The sequence below is a fragment of the Pleurodeles waltl genome, chromosome 2_2 (genome assembly GCF_031143425.1).
Source record: "Pleurodeles waltl isolate 20211129_DDA chromosome 2_2, aPleWal1.hap1.20221129, whole genome shotgun sequence".
Lineage (NCBI taxonomy): Eukaryota > Metazoa > Chordata > Amphibia > Caudata > Salamandridae > Pleurodeles > Pleurodeles waltl.
In genome coordinates this window covers 1,133,339,409-1,133,358,180 of record NC_090439.1, presented here as the reverse complement: position 1 = coordinate 1,133,358,180, position 18,772 = coordinate 1,133,339,409, and the positions used below count along the sequence as shown (strand labels likewise).

The 18,772-nt window shown below is 45.7% G+C and overlaps 1 protein-coding gene across 1 annotated transcript in view; it reads left to right on the top strand.

Annotated features, from left to right (window-relative positions):
• The window catches only part of LOC138282948 (E3 ubiquitin-protein ligase TRIM39-like), a 117,575-nt gene extending 99,688 nt beyond the window's left edge, over positions 1-17,887 (top strand). Inside the window, exon 6 of the mRNA XM_069221013.1 lies at positions 12,141-17,887. Coding sequence (XP_069077114.1) covers positions 12,141-12,646 — 506 coding nt within the window. The 3' untranslated portion in view covers positions 12,647-17,887. The remainder of the gene's footprint in view (positions 1-12,140) is intronic.
• Positions 17,888-18,772: the final 885 nt, after the last annotated feature.

Genomic DNA, 18,772 nt, shown 5'->3' with positions numbered 1-18,772 from the left:
GGGCAACTGGGAGGACAGGATAATATTACCTTCTCATGCAAAGCTGCTCCCCAAAGAACCTGTTTCGGGGGGTGCCTTTTCAGCTGGAGGTTCCAACACAAACAATAGTGACAGACGCCTCACTTCTAGGTTGGGGGCTCACTTGGACAACCTCCAGATCCAGGGCACATGGTCAGAGAGAGAGTCCACATACAACATCAACCTTCTGGAGCTATGCGCAATCCATCTAGCGCTAAAAGCGTTTAATCAGTCCTTCAAAACCAATTCCCTGCTTGTACAAACGGGCAATACGACTACCATGTACTATTTCAATAAGCATGGAGGGACAAGGTCCAGACAGCTTTCGCATGAAGCCTAGACAATATGGAAATGACTCATAGCCAGGAATCTAATGATCATTGCTATGCATCTTCCAGGTGTGCAGAGTGCTCACGCAGACTCTCTCAGAAGGATTCTGCAAGAAAATCATGAGTAGGTTTTGCACAACAACGTCATTCACAACGTATTTCATCTGTAGGGCACACCTTCCATCGACCTGTTCGCCACTACAGAAAACAAAAATTCCAAAACTTTGCCTCTAGGTATTACCAACCAGGGATGCTGGGGAATGCCCTATGGATCAACTGGTCCAGCAAATGTCTTTACGCTTTTCCACAGATTACCCTAATACCAGCAGTTCTCATCAAGCTGTCCTACTTGAGAGCCAAGATGATCCTAAAAGTTCCATCAATGGTGGTTCATGGACCTCCTTCACCGGTCCACCCATCCACATCTCAGGCCGCCATGCAGGACAGGCTTCCTGACGGATACTACACCCCAATCTCTCCTCCTTGAATTTTGTGCATTGCTCCTGAGATAGTACAGTATGGACACTTGAACCTGCCAAAGGAATGCATAGACTTCCTCAAAGAGGCTAAGTGACCTTCCACCCGTTCTGCATATGCCTTCAAGTGGAAGAGATTCTGCATTTGGTCTTCCTCCAAGAATGTGGACCCAACGTCTTTCCAGGAGGACATCATACTGCCATACTTGCTCCATCTAGCAAAATCTGGCTTCCAGTTTTTTCTCTATAAAGGTTTACCTGGTAGACCTTACTGCCTACAGAAAATGTCCTTCACAAACCTCTTTTTTCAAAATCCCAGATTTTCTAGAAGGTTTGAAAAAGGTTTTTCCTCCCCTTAGGCGTCCTTCACCTACCTGGGAGCTTAACATTGTACTCTCTTGTCTCATGAATGATCCTTTTGAACCTATTCACAAAGCATTCCTGCAACACCTCTCCTGGAAAACAACTTTCCTTTTAGCAATAACATCGGCTCGCAGGGTCAGCAAAATCCAGCCTGTCTGTTGTCAGACACCATATACAATCTTCCACTCCAAAAAGTGGTTATGAGAACTCATCCGAAATTTCTTCCCAAGGTTATTTCAGATTTTCACGTTAATCAGACCATATCTCTTCCAAATTTTTTCCAGGATACCTCTACTCCAGCTAGAAGATCTCTCCATTCCCTGGATGTAAGAAGAGTTTTTAAATTCTTCCTAGACAAGACAAAAGACATTCGTAGATCGAAGCAGTTGTTTGTCCGGTCCATACAGGTTTGGCCTCTTCTAAATAGCCATTCTCCTATTGGATTGTTTCATGCATCCTCTTATGTTATCAAAAGGCTAATAAAACACTGTTGGCTAAGCCTAAAGCTCACGCCACTAGGTTAAAGCACTTCACAACTGCTTCAACTGCTTTATTAAACAAATATCCCTATCCCAGAGATTTGCAAAGCAGCCACCTGGAGATCTGTCCACACATTCACCAAGCACTACAGCTTAGATTCAGATGTCACAGCAGATGCTCAAGTAGGACAGGTCTCCCTTAGGAATCTGTTTGCTTGAAAGGGAGTTGTTTCTTCTCCTCTCCACCACCTCAGGCAGGGACAGGCTTACTACTCTATTTAGTGCTTATGACTATAAATGTAAATCCCTTATGAGAGAAGGAATAGTTTCTTACCTGTAACTCCAGTTCTCACTCATAGGGAAATTTCCATTATAATCACAAGCAACCTTCCCTCCTCCCTGGATGAGTGGACACAGTTCATCAGTACTCCAAAAGTGTCATCACACACATTTCTCCTTAAAAAAGAACTCAAGCAACTGTCACCTGGTCAGCATGATGTGGTACTGGTGGTCTCTGCCTTCTTAAAGACACAGGCACTATTTTTGCTTCTTATAATGACAGCCTATGGGGCTACACTGTACTAGGTTGATTCATCTCTCTGTTACTCAAAAAAAGGGTTTGTGAAAGATATTTATGCTGTTTTTTTACTAAAACAACACCAAATTATTTATAGATGTAATCTCTTGGCCCCTTTTTTGAACTAAAGATGAAGATTTGAAGCCATTGTAGCCTACCCCTATAGGCTGCATAGTAATATTTTCTCTTAAGTGACTCTGCAGGCCTACCGGAAGAAAGTCAAACAACCCCACTTAAGAGGATATTTTATAAAGAAGTGCTCTGGGGTCCCCACACATTGACAGGACTAGTCAGGGCTTATGACTATAGTAGAAATTGCCCTTCGAGAGAGCTTGAGTTACAGGTAAAAAACTATTCCTTCTGTGTCGTTTCGTACTGTGAGCTTGCTTTATCTTTATGATCTATTGTGCAGCTTTACATCAAGTACAGTGGTCCTTTGTGATGTGCTGTCTAGAGCTGTGCACCATCTAAGTGAGTGTGCTGTTTTGTGCAATGTGCGCTGAGCTGTATACTATGGCATACTGTGTATTACTGAGTACATTCTTGTGCAAAGAATGGCCCAGGGCAGTGTGCAGTTTAGTACTGCAGCTATCACAGTGTTCAGTATAGTGGGCTTTCAAGCACAGTGTTCTGACTAGGACAGTGAGGGGTACTCCCAAAGCCTGAAACAACCTGCCTCTGCACATCAGGGCTGTCTCCTCAGTCCTTGAATTTTGCAAGAAACCAAAGACATAGCTCTTCACCTCGTCTTGGCCCTGCCTCAGTCCAAGCAGCACCTGCTTCACAGTACCAGGAAACTCTCCCGGGTGAGTTGCGCTCTCTACAAATACTTATAACATAGTAGGAGACCTCACTCAGTGTAATTTCTAGTGCAGTGGAATTGTTGTAGAGCCATTTTAGTGATGCCTCTGGTCACGTTATTTTAGCAACTAGGCGTGCTGCTTGTGCCTTTTAGCCTAGTAGCATTTTATGTTACTTCATTTGATCATTTTAGAATTGGCCACATTCGTGGTGGTGTTTTATTTTCTTTATCTTGTTGTCCTTTCACCTAGGAAAGCATAACATTTCTTCCCATGACATTCTTTCACTTTGTGCTTTCCTCAAGGCTGCAGCAAAATAGGGTTGCTGGCTCAAGTGTTACACTGCATCTCTAACATTCACAGAAACACACATATTTTTATGTGGGGAGATTTTCTCAGAACACCAGTTCTTTTATTATGAAAAGATTTCCCTGTCCCATGCACGTTAGAGGGAGGTTACAGCCAGATGACCATGACCACTTTCTGTCTGACTTTGTAACTGCTGCTTGATGAGACAACCGGTTCCCTGGCCCACATGGGGATGGTGTCTGTATAGCTAACAGGCTTTTTCACTACTGTCATACTCCAGTATGGGGGATAATGTCTTCCAAGGGGGGGATCTTGAAAGGGTGGATTAGGGCTCATCCTGCTGTGCTCTAACATAGTTTAGGTAGGAATTGCATATATTGTGCATAGTGATAGTATGGTGGGACTTTTCCTGTGTTTCACTTTTCTTGTCACCATTTTGCTTCTAGTATGTTTCATCATTCTTATTATTGCATTTCATGCCATTTTATCTAAGACGCAGCTGAGTCAATAAATCTTATTGAACCATTTTCTGCCTCTGTTTGTCTTTGCATGAGTGAGACTAACTGAGAGAAAAGGATGAGATCTGATCCACCATAATTTCCCTGAGAAGTCACCATGTCATGCACCCAGTTGTCACAAATCGTCCCTGCTCTTGTGCAGAGAAGAGGCGCTAGTAGCTGGTCAGAAACAGATTAGGCCAACAGTTGTCACATGGTGTGGGATTTGACTCAGTTCCCCACAATTCAGGTGATGCTGCCGTCAAAATCCAGCAACCACATTGATACAATGAGAGCCACTGCGACATGGCGCTGCCAGCGTTTGGTCAGGCACCAATTTCTGGATCCTCCTGAGTACCTCTGTCTAACTAGGTGCTAAAGGCACCTCAATACTACATACGGAGATGTCCGTGGTATTGAGGGCTTCCTCCTAGCTGCTGTAGGTTGTTCAAGCTTGAACCTTAAAAGGATTGATCCCCATTTGGTATCCTTACCTCTGAGCAAGAATATCTACCATGGCCAACCCGCAACGGGTGGTAATTGCAGTAAACATGTGACCTCCCCTCACTGCTCATTTGCTAGCTAATGGCCTTATAGCCCATGGGGGAGCTGTAACATCTGTAATTGAGGCTAATCTATCCTATAGAACAGAAACATTCCATTCATGGGTCCATTTTCCAGCAGTCGATGGGAAAACTAATGCATTTCATCAGTATACACCTGCTTACATACCTGCGCAATACAGAGCTTACGCATACTTACCTCTATCTTTTCAAGACCATAATAACTAGCTTTATGGCGTCCTACCCCACACAATACTACACACTAGGTTCGGTCCTCTGAGCAATGATGGTCCTACCTGGCCTTTATTGGCCACATATACATTGCATCCTGATGCAGGCAACTTGGCTGTAGCTGAGTGTAGGAGGCTGGACTGGCTTGTAGTGAGTACGAAGGGGTACTTGCACCTTGCACCAGGCCCAGTTATCCCTTATTAGTGTATAGGGTGTCTAGCAGCTTAGGCTGATAGATAATGGTAGCTTAGCAGAGCAGCTTAGGCTGAACTAGGAGACGTGTGAAGCTACTACAGTACCACTTAGTGTCATATGCACAATATCATAAGAAAACACAATACACAGTTATACTAAAAATAAAGGTACTTTATTTTTATGACAATATGCCAAAGTATCTTAGAGTGTACCCTCAGTGAGAGGATAGGAAATATACACAAGATATATATACACAATAGCAAAAATATGCAGTATAGTCTTAGAAAACAGTGCAAACAATGTATAGTTACAATAGGATGCAATGGGGAAACATAGGGATAGGGGCAACACAAACCATATACTCCAAAAGTGGAATGCGAACCACGAATGGACCCCAAACCTATGTGACCTTGTAGAGGGTCGCTGGGACTATTAGAAAATAGTGAGAGTTAGAAAAATAACCCTCCCCAAGACCCTGAAAAGTGAGTGCAAAGTGCACTAAAGTTCCCCTAAGGACAAAGAAGTCGTGTTAGAGGAATAATGCAGGAAAGACACAAACCAGCAATGCAACAACTGTGGATTTCCAATCTAGGGTACCTGTGGAACAAGGGGACCAAGTCCAAAAGTCACAAGCAAGTCGGAGATGGGCAGATGCCCAGGAAATGCCAGCTGCGGGTGCAAAGAAGCTTCTTCTGGACAGAAGAAGCTGAGGTTTCTGCAGGAACGAAAAGGGCTAGAGACTTCCCCTTTGGTGGACGGATCCCTCTCGCCTTGGAGAGTCGTGCAGAAGTGTTTTCCTGCCGGAAGGACACCAACAAGCCTTGCTAGTCGCAAATCGTGCGATGGCGTTTTTGGACGCTGCTGGGGCCCAGGAGGGACCAGGAGGTCGCAAATTGGACCTGAAGAGAGAGGGGACGTCGAGCAAGACAAAGAGCCCTCACTGAAGCAGGTAGCACCCAAAGAAGTGCCAGAAACAGGCACTACGAGGATGCGTGAAACGGTGCTCGCCAAAGTTGCACAAAGGAGTCCCACGTCGCCGGAGACCAACTTAGAAAGTCGTGCAATGCCGGTTAGAGTGCCGTGGACCCAGGCTTGGCTGTGCACAAAGGATTTCCGCCGGAAGTGCACAGGGGCCGGAGTAGCTTACAAAGTCACGGTTCCCAGCAATGCAGCCCAGCGAGGTGAGGCAAGGACTTACCTCCACCAAACTTGGACTGAAGAGTCACTGGACTGTGGGGGTCACTTGGACAGAGTCGCTGGATTCGAGAGACCTCGCTCGTCGTGCTGAGAGGAGACCCAAGGGACCGGTAATGCAGCTTTTTGGTGCCTGCGGTTGCAGGGGGAAGATTCCGTCGACCCACGGGAGATTTCTTTGGAGCTTCTGGTGCAGAGAGGAGGCAGGCTACCCCCACAGCATGCACAAGCAGGAAAACAGTCGAGAAGGCGGCAGGATCAGCGTTACAGAGTTGCAGTAGTCGTCTTTGCTACTATGTTGCAGGTTTGCAGGCTTCCAGCGCGGCCAGCGGTCGTTTCCTTATCAGAAGGTGAAGAGAGAGATGCAGAGGAACTCGGCTGAGCTCATGCATTCGTTATCTAAAGTTTCCCCAGAGACAGAGACCCTAAATAGCCAGAAAAGAGGGTTTGGCTACCTAGGAGAGAGGAAAGGCTACTAGCACCTGAAGGAGCCTATCAGCAGGAGTCTCTGACGTCACCTGGTGGCACTGGCCACTCAGAGCAGTCCAGTGTGCCAGCAGCACCTCTGTTTCCAAGATGGCAGAGGTCTGGAGCACACTGGAGGAGCTCTGGACACCTCCCAGGGGAGGTGCAGGTCAGGGGAGTGGTCACTCCCCTTTCCTTTGTCCAGTTTCGCGCCAGAGCAGGGGCTAAGGGGTCCCTGAACCGGTGTAGACTGGCTTATGCAGAATTGGGCACCTCTGTGCCCAACAAAGCATTTCCAGAGGCTGGGGGAGGCTACTCCTCCCCTGCCTTCACACCATTTTCCAAAGGGAGAGGGTGTCACACCCTCTCTCAGAGGAAGTTCTTTGTTCTGCCCTCCTGGGCCAGGCCTGGCTGGACCCCAGGAGGGCAGCTGCCTGTCTGAGGGGTTGGCAGCAGCAGCAGCTGCAGTGAAACCCCAGGAAGGGCAGTTTGGCAGTACCAGTGTCTGTGCTACAGACCACTGGGATCATGGGATTGTGCCAACTATGCCAGGATGGCATAGAGGGGGCAATTCCATGATCATAGACATGTTACATGGCCATATTCGGAGTTACCATTGTGAAGCTACATATAGATAGTGACCTATATGTAGTGCACGCGTGTAATGGTGTCCCCGCACTCACAAAGTTCAGGGAATTGGCTCTGAACAATGTGGGGGCACCTTGGCTAGTGCCAGGGTGCCCTCACACTAAGTAACTTTGCACCTAACCTTTACCAGGTAAAGGTTAGACATATAGGTGACTTATAAGTTACTTAAGTGCAGTGTAAAATGGCTGTGAAATAACGTGGACGTTATTTCACTCAGGCTGCAGTGGCAGGCCTGTGTAAGAATTGTCAGAGCTCCCTATGGGTGGCAAAAGAAATGCTGCAGCCCATAGGGATCTCCTGGAACCCCAATACCCTGGGTACCTCAGTACCATATACTAGGGAATTATAAGGGTGTTCCAGTAAGCCAATGTAAATTGGTAAAAATGGTCACTAGCCTGTTAGTGACAATTTGGAAAGAAATGAGAGAGCATAACCACTGAGGTTCTGGTTAGCAGAGCCTCAGTGAGACAGTTAGGCACCACACAGGGAACATATACATGCACACCTATGAGCACTGGGGCCCTGTGTGACAGGGTCCCAGTGACACATACATATAGGCCACAAACCTATGAGCACTGGGGTCCTGACCAGCAGGATCCCAGTGACACATAACAAACATACTGAAAACATAGTGTTTTCACTATGAGCACTGAGGCCTGGCTATCAGGATCCCAGTGAGACAGTGAAAACAGTGAAAAACACCCTGACATACACTCACAAACAGGCCAAAAGTGGGGGTAACAAGGCTAGAAAGAGGCTACCTTCTCACACTGAGGTTCGCCGCTTATATGTTTAACTTACAGCAATATATAAACTGTTAGTACAGTTTGTGTTGTAAACATTGAATACCAACCCAGTAGAAGCTGCCCCAGCGCAACCACATGCAGTCACATCAGGCATTAACCCTGCCACTATACATTTGATCATGGGTAAGATACCCACCAAACAAGAAGGAATTCCATTTTCGTTAGTTCAAAAAATAAATGCACTGGAAACTGTTTTTCCCCATATTGGACCACAAGAAAAAAATTGAATTATCACTATGTGCTTGCCATTTTGGATGGTTCCCACAGTAAATAACTGCAATACTTGGGGCACGGTATTTGCTACGCTTTATACTACTGCACATGGTACACGAACACTTGCCAGTCTTCTGAAAGTGTTCAAACAAATTTAAGATGAATATGAGGCTGCCCCGGTCCAGAATTTTAGGATGCAATTAATGGGCCACAGTATCTTCAATAATATTAAGCAGTCTTAAAAGGGAAGCAGCAGCACTAGCAGTGTGCATGTGACTGCGGGACGTTCCCGTACAGGATGAAAAACGTGCTGCCAAAGAGTATCGCCAAGACCTACTCTAGTATTGGTCGGGATAGTCTGGGAGATAGACGTACTAAACCACAAATCCAATAAGGATTCTACCAAGCAAGCACCTGAGGGTTCTAAAAAATGCTGGGATAAACAAAATCAAACGCCCAAAAAAGAAATGGGAGAATCTCCACATTCGGAGACCTATCAAAACCACTATAATCTTAGAAATAGGGATAATATAAAACCCCCTGATATATATCAATATACTGATACACGCTAGTCTCCTTCCTTTCAGGACTCACCGGATAACCGCAGTGAGAAAAGGTGGGTGGTCAGAAAAGCAAACTAAGTAGGTGAAACCGAGAAAGGAGTCACAACACTCGTCAGAAGTTTCTGTTAAAAAAGAAGAAAAACTTCCCCAACAATAACCTCAATTTAAAAAGAGAAAGGTGGCAGCGATTTCTATACGAAATGCCACTCAGGGTGAGAAATTTACTGAAGAACAGGAAGTGGGCACTGGCCCTGCTAGACAGTGCGGCAGAGGTCACAATAGTTAGCCAGAATCTAAAGCATCTAGAGGTGAAAGCAACTAACAACAAGTTGAGACTGCAGACATGAGCGTCTCCACACCTGATAGGTTGTATAAACTAAAAATACAATTAGAAGGAGACATTGAGCGCACAATAGAGGCTATCCTTTGGGATCGCGTAACCACCATTTATAATATTTTAGTGGCTGAAACAAATTGGCCACCTGAATTGGTTCGTAATCTCCCATATAGGGAAGAGGCCATTGAGCCCTATTTCTCGCCCCTTGTTCCAAGAGAGCTCAGGGAGGCTTGCACTATTGATTGGCTGTTGTTTCAGGCACCCACATTATATCGCAGCCATGTAGCGTGGGATAAAGACTCTCCCTACCATATAATTAGATCCCAACCACAACCGCAACCCAAATATCCAATAAAACATGAAGCTAGAGCACCCATGAGAGTACCAGGGTGTAACTGAACCTTCTGTCTCACTAATGAACAACCCATTGTTCCCCTAGCTAAACCGGACCATTCCTAAAGAATAGTCTTAGACAACAGACATTTAAAAAGTCACACACGCACATTTGCCATACAAAATGCATACAGTACAGCACTTAATAATATTATAGTGCGCAAAAAATATAAACCAACCGTGGATATTTCCAGTGGTATTTCTGCCAAAATTTAGCACCTGAAAGTAGGGCTCTAACAGGTTTTAGAGCTTTAGGCTCACAGAAAAAATATTGCCAACTCCCACAAGGGTATAAGAACAGTCTAGGATTGTTTTCAGCACGTGTTACTTCAATTCTACATGACATTGATTCTGAGGCATTGTCCTATGCAGATAATATCTACCTTATGGACGATGATCTTGTTCAACATATAAGACAGGTAAGCTGCATTGTTGTGGGATTTGCTGAGTTACGCTATAAATTTAATGTAAAAAAAAAAATACCCTTCCTTAGTGTCCTATTTTTGGGATACAAATTATCAGATGAAAGAAAGGGCCTAGCGCCCCAATTCCTAGAAACATGTGCACAATTGCAACCACCAAACACCATCAAAAAGCTCCAGTCATTTTTGAGCTTATTAAACTTTTGCAGAACTTACATTCCAGCTTATGCACAGCGCATTAAACCATTACATGACTTAATAGGTCCTGACTTTTCAAGCAAATATTGGACAGTCAAACACACATGCATTCTCAGCACTGCAACAAGACATGTTTGCAGCTAAACACTTACACACAAGAGACAACAAAACGCATTTTGTTATCAGAGTAATTGCTGGTGCCATTGGTTTCACCGATGTAACATTCAATGAGGGTGATATCGTCCCTACTGCATACAAATCACATTTGTATTCCACAACTGAAAAACCCTTTGCTCCCACAGAAAAAAATCCGACTGCTGTTCAAATGGCTGTCATTAAGGAGAGATCTCTGGCCCAGGGGAAATGCATTATTGATGTATCTACGATCCCAGCCCTTGAGGCTGTCACAAAAACCAGCGTTCCTAACGCTAAGGCACTACATCCACGTAGGTACTGTCTAGTGCAGTACAATGTGGTCCTCCAGACAGGTGCTGCTAATGCAGTACAGTACAGTGCACTTCTTTCATGTAGTTGCTGTACAGTGCAGTCTGTTGTACAGTATGGGGAGCCCCTTTCGGTTAGGTACTGTATAGTGCAGTGTAAAATATAGGGTGGTCCTTTGAGATAGCTGGTCTGTAGTGCTGTGAGCTGTACAGTGCACACCTTTGAGTTACTCTTTGCGTAGTACAGTACAATGTACTCCTTCCAGATGGGAACTGTGTAGTGCTGTGTACATTACAAAAGTATACTCTGTCCAGATAGGTGCTGTCTAGTGCAGTACTGAACAATGTGCTCCTTTGAAGTAGGTATGGTATAGTACAGTGCGCTCCTTCCAAGTAGGTGCTGTACAGTGTGGTATATTGGCAGTGCAATGTACTATTTTCAGATAGGTGTTGTGTAGTGCAATGTAAAATACAGTGCAGTTCCTTGAAATAGGTCCTCTCTTGCGAGTACAGTAGAGTGTGTGGCTTCCAGATAGGTGGTGGCTAGTGCAGTATATTAGAGTGCACTCATTCCAGATAGGTGCTGCTAGTGCAGTACAGTACAATGTGCTACTTCCAGGTAGGTGCTGTATAGTGCAGTATGTTGTACAATACAGTGTGCTTCTTTCAGATATGTGCTGGGTAGGGCAGTGTTAAGTACAATGCAGACCTTTGTGATAGGGTCCTCCTTCGAGGAATGTGCTGTATAGTGCAGTATATTGTACAGTCAACGGTGTTCCTTTCAGATAGGTGCTGTATAGCGCAGTACTGACCAATATGCTCCTTCGAGGTAGGTGCAGTATAGTGTAGTGTATTATATAGCGCAGTGTGCCTCTTCCAAGTCAGTGCTGTATAATGTAGTATATTGATATTTCAGTGTGCTCCTTTCATATAACGCTGTCTCGTGCAATGCAAAATACATTGAAATCCTTTGAAATAGTTCTTGTCTAGTACAGTGCACTACAGTTTGCTCTTTCCATGTAGATGGTGAATAATGCAGTATATTGTACAGTGTGCTCCTTTCAGATATGTGCCTAGTGGGGCAGTGTAGGAGGAGCTCTCTATCTTATTACAGTGTGCTCCTTTCAGATAGTTGCTGTATAGTGAGTACTGAACAATGTGCTCCTCTGAGGTAGGTGCTGTATAGTGCAGTGTTTTGTATGGTGCAGTATGCTTCTTCCAAGTAAGTGCTGTATTGTGTGGTATAGTGACAGTTCAGTCTGCTTCTTTCAGAAAGGTGCTGTCTTGTGCAGTGCAGCTCCTTGAAGTAGGTCTCGTCTAGTGCAGTACAGTCTGGTCCTTCCAGATAGGTACTGCTAGTGCAGTACAGTACAGAACTCTTCTTCCATGTAGTTGCCATACAGTGCATTACAGTGGGCCCCTATAAATAAGTACTGTCTAGTGTAGTACAGCACAGTGCGCTCCTTCCAGGTAAGTTTGGTATAGTGCAGTCTATTGTTTAATACAGTGTGCTCCTTCCCGGTAGGTGCTGCATAGTGCAACGTAAAGTACAGTGTGGTCCTTTGTGATAAGTCCTCTGTACTGCAGCTTAAATCTCTAATTCTGAATCTCTTCTCTGCAGTGATGGTGACTCTGGATCCTGACACGGCGCATCCGAACCTCCGCCTGTCTGAGAAGGGGAGACGTGTGAGATGGACAAATAGAAAACAGTCCCTGCCTGACATTCCCTCAAGATTCACCGCCCCTATCTGTGTGCTAGGGAGGGAGGGGTTCACGTCAGGCAGACGTTACTGGGAGGTGCAGCTGCTGCAGGAGGGGGAGTGGGCTGTGGGGGTCGCAGTAGAGTCTGTGAAGAGGAAAGAATGGATTCCAGGGTCACCTGAGGGCGGAGTCTGGGCTGTGGAGGGATACTATGGTCAGTACTGTGCTCTCACCTCCACTGAGACCCTTCTGTTCCCTCGTGAGAGGCCCGTAAGGCTAGGGGTGTATTTGGACTACGAGGGGGGACAGCTGTCCCTGTACAATGCGGATTCCATGGAGCTTCTCTACACTTTCACCAGGGTCCCCTTCACTGATAGGCTCTTCCCGGTCTTCAATCTCTGGGGAACAGACCTGAGGCTTGTGTAGCATCTGCAGCCCTCCCCCTCTGCAGGAGCAGAGCTGAGGCTGGTGTAGGAGCTACAGCCCCCCACCCCCAAGGAGCAGAGGTGATGCTGTTGTAGGAGCTGCACCCCCCCCCCCAGGAGCAGAGCTGAGGCTGGTGTACGAGCTGCAGCCCCACCACCCCCAGGAGCAGAGCTGAGGCTGGTGTAGGAGCTGCAGATCCCCCACCGCCCCAAGAGCAGAGCCAAGGCTGGTGTAGGAGCTGCAGATCCCCCACAGCCCCAGAAGCAGAGCCAAGGCTGGTGTAGGAGCTATAGCCCTATCCCTTCCCCCAGCCATTGCATTTGTGCTTCCTATATCTAGAAGGGTGACCACCTGGCATTGAGGCAAATTCTGGACATGACTGTAAAAGAAATTCAGGACAAGAATTCAGGACAAAGGGTCGAAATTCTGGACAAAAATTCAACAACAAAGTCAGTTTTACAGACACACGCAAGAGAGGCCATGCCTCACTATGTTGTCAGTGGATTTATTTACTCTTTTTTAACATAGCACTATTTATTCACTGTGGTCTTTTTGCGATTGCCTTCTGCTTTGCTACATTCAGGTGTCACATTACGTCCTTGTTCAGTAGTAAATGAATGCCCTACAGCACTGTGTCAAGGCCATCACCCCTACCCAAATCTACCCAAACTTTCTTCAAGAGAAAGAAACAGCAAAATTTTGATTATGTTTCGGAACAGTTTAAAACCCCTGCCAAACAGTTTGGGAAACATTAAGGTAATTAACCTTATGCTAGTTTAAACAAATTGAACAAAAACATCTGCCTCACCTCAACCACCCATGGACTTTCAGCCTAAACAAAATGTAATGATGCATGGCAGATGGCGTGGGCGACAGTCTCGCAACTTGTCTACAGTCTCACAGCACTAGAGTGTATGTCTGGGACACTACATTTATCTCAGAAATTGGAGTCCAGGTCACAAATCAAAGATAATAAAAGAGGAGAATGAAATTGAGATCAAATGGGAGAACCACGGCAAGTAATTCAAAGGTTGTTGCTAAGAACTGGATAAATAAGGAAGAGAAGAACAAGGTGGGACAGTTACTAAAATCAGACAAGATGGGTTCACCAAGACTATTCGAAGAAATTGGGTACCTGGGGAGTTGTCTCTGCACACAGGAGTGAAACAGAAGAGGCACTGTCAGGTGGTTGAACAAGCAACACCCATCCACCTTGGCAAACTCTTCTGGTGCAAAGGTTCGCTGTTCGTGCTTGTGAAGGGTAAGCAGGGGCCAGACCCCTTGCAAGGTTGTGCAAGGCAATTGCCCGCTTAGTCCATGTCTTTATATGGTTTTGAAATTGAGAAAAAGCCAAACTAGAGATCTGGGTTATCCCTAAGTGTCAAGTACACATAGAATCTTCAAAATATTTGGGATGTAAATTGCACAAACAAAAAGTAAAAATGTTAAAATGTAATTAGTGTTTCTTTAACTGAACAGTTATCTTTTGATGCCTAGTGATTAATATCTACCATTCTCCACTGATTTGCAGGATGGAAATATCAGCAGAGCGTCACGGTCCCTCCGAGCCCAGTTTGCTTTTTGGTATTCTGGTATTTTGGTATTCTCTTCTGCTTTCTGTAGTGGACCTCGTGGCACTAGTGAAGATGGTGTGCTACTCCGATGACAGTATTATTTTGCAAACCTTCCCCTGCTCATCCTTCATTCCATCTTCAGACATGCCGCACATCTGATTTGGTCGCTGGGGTAGCAAAGTAGCTCTTTCCACTCTAAAGTTACCCGTGACTGCGGGTGGATTAGGCCTTCTGGACTTAGAATGCTATTATTCAGCTGTACAGGTCCAATGGGTGGTTCGCTGGGCTTTCTGCCTGCCTCCCTGCATGAGATGGGGTTTATCCTTAATGAATTTTAAGGAGGGCTTTATGCACTGCTCATTGTTTCCTACTGACCATTCTACGGATCACCATCTGGCGTTATCATGCACCGCTTTCTCTTGCCTTGCTAGAACCTGTAAACTCACTGGCATGAAAACAAAACTGTGCTCCTGCACCACCTTTGCTAAGCCTTCCCTCTCACACAGGACGGCTGTGCTCAGAGCAACTCCATCAGTGGCATGCTGCAGGTGTATTAAAATTGTGGGATTTGTTTCTGGGTGGCGAGCTACTAAATTTCCAAACCCTTGTGGCAGACTACCATCTTCAACCCGGTCAACACCTTACTTACAACCACCTTAAATAATCATTAAATGCCCTATTTCATATCTGCCACCTAGCACTAACCCTACAAGAGGTGTGCCAGAAGCTCTACACCATAGGAACTGGTGGCAAACTGATAGAATGGGTGCACAGACCTTTCCTGCAACATAGAAACCACTCCAGGTCTTCTCGTCATACTACCTGGGTGACTGATGTGGCCAGACCTGTGCAAGATGCAGACTGGACTAAAATACTGGACTTCCCCCACAAAATATCCCACGGCTGTCACTTTAAGTACATTCAAGAGCTTCCTTGGGAATGCATTCTGCCCATTGCTTGCCATTGGCCTTGTGGTTTGTAACTCACATTTTGTTGCCTTCAATTTGCTGGCTTTATTTGTTTTAGACTATGCAGCTTGAGTTTGTCCCTTCCCTTGCCCAAACCTTATTTACGGTATCCCTCCGAGGGCTCCCTTTCTGTAAACAGGCCAGTAAATCTTGTTCTTATCTCATCACATTTGCTGTGCATTCAAAGAACAAAGTCAAATGTCAGGCTCTGTCTTCGGTGGGAACTTAGTGTTTACTTTTCTTTCTCTGACTTCAAAGTGAGAGGATTTACACAACAATCTTGCTGGATACTTGGATTAGGAAAGAGTTTTTTCTATTGCATGACAACATTTAAATAAACTTCAGAAAATATCAGTATTAGGAGTACAAATGAAGCACATTTTTGTTAATTCTGAAGTGTGCTGGAAAGAAATACCTTTACATGATTAAAACAAATCATTGCACTAGGTGATGTAATTTACACACATGGTCTGTGCACAGTATAGTTTGATTTGCAAAAATTGTATGTCTGTGCAAACGTAATAGTCATTTGAATCAAAAATGTATTGTCTGTAATGGCAGTGTGTAACAACACCATCCATACTCCACTCTGCTCTGCACCACTCCACACCACTGCACCCTACTCTGCGTTACTCCACTTTACTCCACTCCATGCCACTGCACTACACTTTTCTCCATTCTGAAACACTCCACATTATGCCAATGCACTCTGTGCTACTTCATACTGTGCCCCTCTACTCACCTCTGTACCACTCTACTCCATGCCAATGCACTTTACGTCTCTCTACACCACTGTGCTCTGTGCTTCTGCATGCTATACCACTCCGGTCTAGGCAACACCAATCTAGTCTGCACAGCTCCACTCTATGCCACGCTGCAACACTGCACTGTACACCACTGCACTTTGAGCTAATATACTCTATGCTAGCACACTTTACTCTGTAACACTCAACTCTATGCCCCTGCACTCTACATCAATACACTGTACGTCACTCTAATCTATTCTGCACCTCTGCACTCCACACCACTTTACTCTATGCCATCACACTCTATACCACTCTATGCAACTCCACTCTACCCTGCACCTCTCCACTCTAAACCACTTCACTCTACTGTGAAACAATCTACTTTATGCCACTGCACTCTGTGCCACTGCATTCTATACCACTGCACTCTACCCTGCACCTCTCCACTCTGCAACTGCACTCTACTTTGAATCAATCTATTCTACCCCACTGTACTCTGTGCCACCCTGACCACTCAACTCTAGTTCAATGCACTCTATACCACTGCACACTGACACTCTACTCTGCAGCACTGCACTGGCTGCCACTGTACTCTATACCACTCTACTTTGAACTACTACATTCTGCATCAATACACTCCATTCCACTGCACTCCATGCCACTCTGCTCTGCCCCATGCCACTCTATGCCATTGCACTCTAAACAACTGCACTGTATGCCACTGCCCTTTACTCTGCACCACTGAACTCTGTGCCACTGTTCTCTGTACCACTCTATACCACTGCACTGACTCTCTACTCTGCAACACAGCACTCTACACAACTCTACTCTGTACTACTGCATTCTATGCCACTGTAATGGCCATCACTGCACTCTTCGCCACTGCACTCTAGACAATATACTCTACTCTGCATGGCACCAATCAACAATACTCTACTCTGCACCACTCTACGCCACTGCACTCTATACCACGTGACTCTACTCTGCACTTTATTACACTGCACCACTCTGCATTACTGCACTCTCTGCCACTCTATTGTGTGCCACTCTACTCCACTGCAGTCTATGCTACTCTACCCCATGCGACTCCACTCTGCGCCAATGCACTCTAAACAATTGCACTGTACGCCACTGCCCTCTATTCTGCACCAGGGTACTCTGCACCACTGCTCTCTGTGCCACTCTGCTCCACTCTACACCACTGCACTGACACTCTACTCTGCAACATTGCGCTCTCCGCCACTGTACTGTACACCAATCTACTCTGTACTACTGCATTCTATGCCACTGCACTCTATGCCACTCTACTCTGCATCACTCCACTCTACACAACTGCACTCTACAGCACTATACTCTACTCTGCACACCACTCTATACTAATCCACTCTACGCCACTGCACTCTCTGCCACGCAAGTCTACTCTGCACTCTATGCCACTGCACCACTCTACACTACTGCACTCTCTGCCACTCTGTTGTATGCCACTCTATTCCACTGCACTCTATGCCACTCTACTCTACCCCATGCAATTCCATGCCACTGCACTCTAAACCACTGCATTCTACGCCAATACACTCTAAACAACTGCACTGTACCACACTGCACTGTACTCTGTACCACTGTACTCTGCACCACTAGGCTCTATGCCACTACTACTATTCCACTCTACTCCACTCCACACCATTATGCCACTAACTTTTATCCATGAACATCAGCCACTCTGGTGTATAACATGGCTAAAAACATTGGCAAAGCCAATAACTCTTACGTAGATGAGACCTATTGGCTTTGCCAATGTTTGTTAGTACTATGAGGTACCGAGGTCCCTGAAAGAACTGTGAATGTGTACGTCATTATTTTAAAAATGCATTTGACGCCTCGTCAGGGGTAGTAAGCACTATATAAATACAATTACATCATAATATAGGCTGCTACAAAATGTGCAAATACATTTCGGTTAAATAAAAAAAAGTGCTTCTCAAATACAGATGTGACTAATATACAGTTTATACCTAGTACTAACATTTTTTATAACACTCCATTAAAACCACACACTCCACAGCTCACCTTGGAACACCCTTACAGTACCTCGCTAAAAGAAAATATCTTTGTCATCAGAAAACTTCAAGTGACTCCTTTGGTTAAAGTCAAAGGTTTCCAGGCCCCTTTTCATTTGCAGATTTACCAGTTGCCTCCATTTCTTTAGGGAAGGAGACACCCTGGCAAGAAGGCCTTTTCTTCTTTGTCTGCCCCTCTCTCCTTCAGAGCACAGGAGACTCCCTGCCTTTCAGTCCAGCTGGGGAAACTGATCTGCCCGTAATTTCGCTCTGCCCTCCACTGCCCTTGTGGTGAAAGGCTAAAATTACAGACAAATGCTATCTGTTAAGCCTTTCATCACGGACAACAGACGGCAGGGCGAAATTACAGGCAGTCCGTGAAAATTAGGGATGGGTGGTCACCCTAATCTCTAGAGGTCACTGGGGGAGGGGGACCCCTTGCTGGAGTCCTCTGGAGGGAGGGGAGTGACTCCAGTGTGGGTGAGGGGTGACCCTTCTAGTTGTTCATATGGGAGTGGCTAAGTCTATGAGTCGCATGTTGGGGAGGGTCTGGGACTCCCGTGTGGGGAGGGGCTGTGACTTCAGTGTTGGGGGAGGGGCTGTGACTCCCGTGTGGGGGAAGGGCATCAGCTCACGTGGGGAGAGGCAGTGACATTCCATCTCCCAGCTCTTCTCCTGATTTGTCATTTAATTAACATTCAGCACTGATTCCACAAGCACTCCTGAGTCCAAATACAGGCAGTGTGACTCCAGTCACAGGCCCTGCTGGTTCCAAAAACAA